This window comes from Berghia stephanieae, chromosome 9 (assembly GCF_034508935.2).
Source record: "Berghia stephanieae isolate SIO BIC M18660-M18661 chromosome 9, UCSD_Bste_1.3, whole genome shotgun sequence".
NCBI classification, from domain to species: domain Eukaryota; kingdom Metazoa; phylum Mollusca; class Gastropoda; order Nudibranchia; family Aeolidiidae; genus Berghia; species Berghia stephanieae.
In genome coordinates this window covers 35,074,578-35,079,577 of record NC_088368.1, presented here as the reverse complement: position 1 = coordinate 35,079,577, position 5,000 = coordinate 35,074,578, and the positions used below count along the sequence as shown (strand labels likewise).

The window sequence follows — 5,000 nt, the reverse complement described above, 5'->3', positions numbered from 1 at the left end:
TAAGTGTGTACTTCAATAACCACGCGACTATTCCTGTGCTCAATGATAAGCAAACTCCCTTCAATGCTTGTTAGATTTCTTGCTTGGAGTGGCCTTTGTTTTATTGTTTTACACTGTTTGATTTTTCTTTTGTCTTTGATGTCGTAGGCTTACATTTTTATTGGTGTCTGTATGGTTTGTAATCTAGTCCAATATTACTATTTGCAATGTCTGATAACGAATGGAATTTATTTTTCTCTCTCCTCTTCCCTCTATCTATTACTCTATCTTATCTATTATCTATCTATCTATCTATCTATCTATCTATCTATCCATCTGCCTACATACGCTGTCGAACGCGCACGGTAACGTTTTTGATACGCCTTCACGTGTAACAGTTGGGGTATTTCTTTTTTAAGAAACCAGCCGAAACCCGACAAAGTTACGAGAAGTAGGCAGCAGTGGGAAGTAAACCTGGGACTAAGGGAAGTGTACACCATTGGGGAGTGAACCTGGGACTGGGTTTCGTAAAAAGTAATTATTGGGGAGTGAACCTGGGACTGGTTTTCGGCGGGTTTTGTAAAAAAAGCTATTACTTTTTTACGAAACCCTGCCGAAACCCAGTCCCAGGTTCACTCCCAATTACTTTTTTACGAAACCCGCCTAAACCCAGTCCCAGGTGTACACTTCCCTGAGTCCCATGTTCACTCCCCACTGCTGCCTACTTCCCATAACTTCGGCGGGTTTCGTAAAAAAAATAAAAAATCTCTGTTCCAGTTGTAGCTGGGTGTAGAATATTGTCATCGCACCTCTTCTTGTATGTCTCAGTTCGAGCCGTGCGGGATTACCATTTCACCAAAGACGCCAATGTTATATAAAACATAAGAAAGAATAATGGGTTCAGACATTAAGTCTTCTATTACCATTATTATACAATGGAAATGCTCTTTGACTTTGCTTGTTTGGGATTTTATGTGGTGATTACAATCCACACAATGCACACACCACCTACACAAACAATTTCTTTTGTCTGTGACCTCTATTCTATTGGCATTATATATATATATGTATGTGTGTGTGTGTGTGTGTGTGTGTGTTTGTGTGTGTTTGTGTGGGTGTGTAGGAGTGATTTTATCAACTATACTAGATATACATAACATAATGTATTGTTCTTGTGCTCTAGTTCTTGAAAAACAGTTGTCTGTTCTGCTCGTATGGTCTTTGATTTGGAGGTCCCTATCTGTTTGTCTGTCTGTCTGTCTGTCTGTCTGTCTGTCTGTCTGTCTCTGTGACGGCTGGAAAGGTTATGGCCCAATTCTGGAATAAAAAGGAAAAAAGAAAAGAAAGAATAACGTCCAAGTAACTTTGAATAAAGAACACGAATAAATAGATTAATTATTTGATATTTAAAGGAAAGCTACTACGATGATGATTGATTTCAGTCTGTTTTTTTTTTTTTAAAGGAATATAATAATAATATGGATTAATGCCCTAATTCGGTGTTATTAAAAGTTCCCTGTTTGTCTCGGTGTCAATAATAAGGATAAATGGCTTTGTATACGTGTGTGTGTGTGTGTGTGTGTGTGTGTGTGTGCGGGTGTGTGTTTGTGTGTGTGCGGGTGTGTATTCACGATGATTGTAGACTGTGTCGTCTTTCTGTAAAACTCGCTCAGTGATTCTCTATGCATTTGTAGTTGGTAACCACCAGGGGAATAATAAAGAAACTACTAACAGTAACATTTATTTATTTATTTATTTATTTATTTATTTATTTATTCATTTATTTATTCATTTATTTATGTATGTATGTATGTATGTATTTATTTATGTATTTATTTTATTTATTTATTTACGGATGTCATTTACCGTCTATATTAATAAAGCAGGCCTGCAGGCTGATTAGCAACTTGTTACAATCTAAACCCTGCGTGAAGCATAAATAAGCAATGCAACTTCCAAAACATTAACTTATCACAAAAATCCGTTCAATGTTCTGTGGCTCCAAGTGTTGGTCTACTATCTTGGTGGTTTTGTTCTCTGAAATGTATCTAGTTTTGGAATAAGTTCATGGACATTCGAATGTGTGAACAATGATAGAACTCATAGCTGGAAACGTTGGACTTAAACAAATTCTTGAGAAGGACGCGTTTACCTCGAGGAAGAAAGGCAAGTTTCAACCAATTTCTTCAGTAGGGAGAGACCTCATTCTCTTTATTTATATTTTATGAATAGAATATAGTTTGCTTACTTGTTTTTGTTAGGGGTTCCGATGGTTCAGTTGGTAGAGCATTCGCTTCAGCACACGCAAATGGACCGAGATCGATCCTGGGTGCGCAGTCGAGATTTTTTCTGACTCCCCTGTCCACCCATCAGTGATTGGGTGACTGGCTCTGCTAGATCTGGCGGAAAGTACTTTGCGATAGACTAAATAATTACTTTATTAAAAGCGCCTCTTTGACAAAAATATATTTTTTGAAATTCCAGATTCCGGAAATCAAACGGCAAATGTGTTGGCAGCGACGACGGGGTCAAACAGTGACATCCGGTCACAAGGGTCAAGGTTGTCTATCGGTGACAGCGAGGATGGCCTCAGGGAGGACGCCATGACAGAGACGGAGAAGGTCAAGGCCGACTTGCAGACCCAGGCCTCTGGCTTGGACGAGAAGGTAGATAAATCGGTTGGAAGTTCATTTTTATTGGTTGAGTAGTTACTACGGTTTCACCTTGCTCAATGCGCATTCCAATGCTTTAACATCACCCCCCACCCCCCCAAATAAAAATAAAAACAGAAAAGAAAGAAAGAAGGAACAAAAAATAATATTGGCGAAAGCCTAAATAAACTTGAAAGTTGAAAATTGAAAACTATTTTTTTTAATAATATTGATATCGCATATAATATCTATAATATTTCATCATATTATGCAACATCACGATTTCAAAATTGGATTTCATTTTTTTAAAATTCAGATCAAAATAGTTTTTAGACATTATTTTATCAAATATCAATAACTTGTTTCTTTGGTTTTGAAACATATTATAGTTTCAATATTATGTCAACCTGACCCATTATTTCTAACTTGCACCATCTCATTCTCTGATTTTCTTTATAATAGTGACTTTCATGTAATATAATTACCCGCTATCATTCTCTTTCTCTTCCATCCCTAGCTGGAGTCCTTCTATTCCATGCTGGAGAACCAGCAGCTGACTCTAGAGCAGGAGGCCGGGGCTTTTGAGCAGATCCGGTCTGAACACGATACCTTGAGGAGGGCCTATCTGACAGCCAAAGATGACTACAACATCCTCAAACGGTCTGGGGCATTTTCCAGTGACACACAGCAACCGTTTGACTCCAACAAAGAACTAGAGGGGCAGCTGTTCAGGTAGAGTAAAGTGTGCCTTCTATCTTTTCGCTTGGATGGATGTCAAATAATGTGTGTGAGGGTATATGTGTGTATAAGGCGGAGGGGGGGGGGGGTACCTCCCATAGCGGGCAGGAAGACCTCTTGCTGTGTCTTCTATCCCTCAATGTCTGTTTTCCAACTTGATTTTTGTCTTTATCTTGGAATGAGATCACTTAGTTTTGTCATGATCCTGACCAAAGTCCTTGGATGAGAGAGAAAATGTCAAATGTATAATTATTGTTTATGGAGATTATATGTTTTCCTTGTAAACCATCTCTCTGTAATGCATTGTTAATTTTGTTATTTTGACTGTATAATGAAAACTATTGAGTTTATTCCTCTTAATAGGATCCTGTGCGTGTCTAGATAAAAATTCCAGGTGATCTCAAACTAAATACACTGATTGCGTGCTCTTTGAATTTACAGCTGTTACATAATATTTTAAACTTTGTCTTACTTATTCTCCGGTGCTTTTGATAAATTTGGACTTTTTTTTTACTATCCCATTTCTGTCTTTTTACTGGCACTGAAATGACTTAAATGTGTCGCAAGCGCCATAAACCCTTTAAAATAAACACTAAAATCAAAATCGAATCTTAATAAGATAGAAACTTTGACTGAAATTTTAAGGTATTAAATTTGAGAGACAAAAAAAAAAATTTTTCTCAATCTGATCATTTTTACCGTTAATTCCCAACTAGAATTTTCTCAGTGACCCATTCCAACAAGACATTACTAGAACTGTAATATGAAAAGGTTTGGTATGAGACAATGCCAGACATCATCATAGCTTGTCGCTCCAACACCGAACCCACTCCACAGCATCTGTGGAGCAAACTCTTAAGTCATGGTCAGGCAGCTGGGCATTTTCTAAGGATGTGTTCCATCGTCTGCTCTGGGCATCCAATACCCAAGCTTGTCTCTACCAGCCCCCACTTTTTCATGCTTCCAGCTGTTTTCTCAGTTTTTGCCCGTGCTCTGTCCAGTGTCATCCATCCATTCATTCCTTGGGAGCTCAGTTCCATAGGGCAAAATAGAGGGGTAAAAAAAAATAATAAAAGAAAAATCATCTACCAAAATTCCGCCTTCCGCCATTCTTGCTGATTTGGAAAAGGAGGGGGGTGGGGGGGGGGGGGGGGGATTTCTCTTGTTGTCTTCTCTCTGCTTTGTCTTGCATTGTTTCATATACAACTTTCTGATTCTTATCTATCACCAATGCCTGGTTCCTATTTTTTGTTGAAAACGTTTATATTACCAAGAGGAGATGATTAGTCCTACTCGACGTGTCCTTATTTGGAGGTCTGGTACCCCAAATTGTTATGGGCCCATTGTTGCAATTCCAGAACTCTCAAACCAAAGTAAAATATCATGCATTACAACAATGGTAAATCAGGGCTTCAACAGTCATGATATCACTTCCCTCGTAATGACGCATTGTAACTTAGTAACTGGCTCTAAACTATTGGAATAATGGCTCCGCCAAGCATAAAAGTGTATCCAGAGGAGAAAGACATTATAAATATTATGATCATGTTTTGACTTTTATACATTCTGATCACATGACATATGAAACGTTCTAGCCAGTATGAAGAATAAAAAGTACCAATTTTCTTTTTT

At 38.0% G+C, this 5,000-nt stretch overlaps 1 protein-coding gene across 1 annotated transcript in view; it reads left to right on the top strand.

The window, feature by feature from the left end:
• The window catches only part of LOC144980118 (uncharacterized), a 98,336-nt gene that overhangs the window by 57,822 nt on the left and 35,514 nt on the right, over positions 1 to 5,000 (top strand). The window contains exons 7-8 of the mRNA XM_078927662.1: positions 2,464 to 2,645; positions 3,148 to 3,362. Of these exons, the coding sequence (XP_078783788.1) occupies positions 2,464 to 2,645; positions 3,148 to 3,362 (397 nt within the window). The remainder of the gene's footprint in view (positions 1 to 2,463; positions 2,646 to 3,147; positions 3,363 to 5,000) is intronic.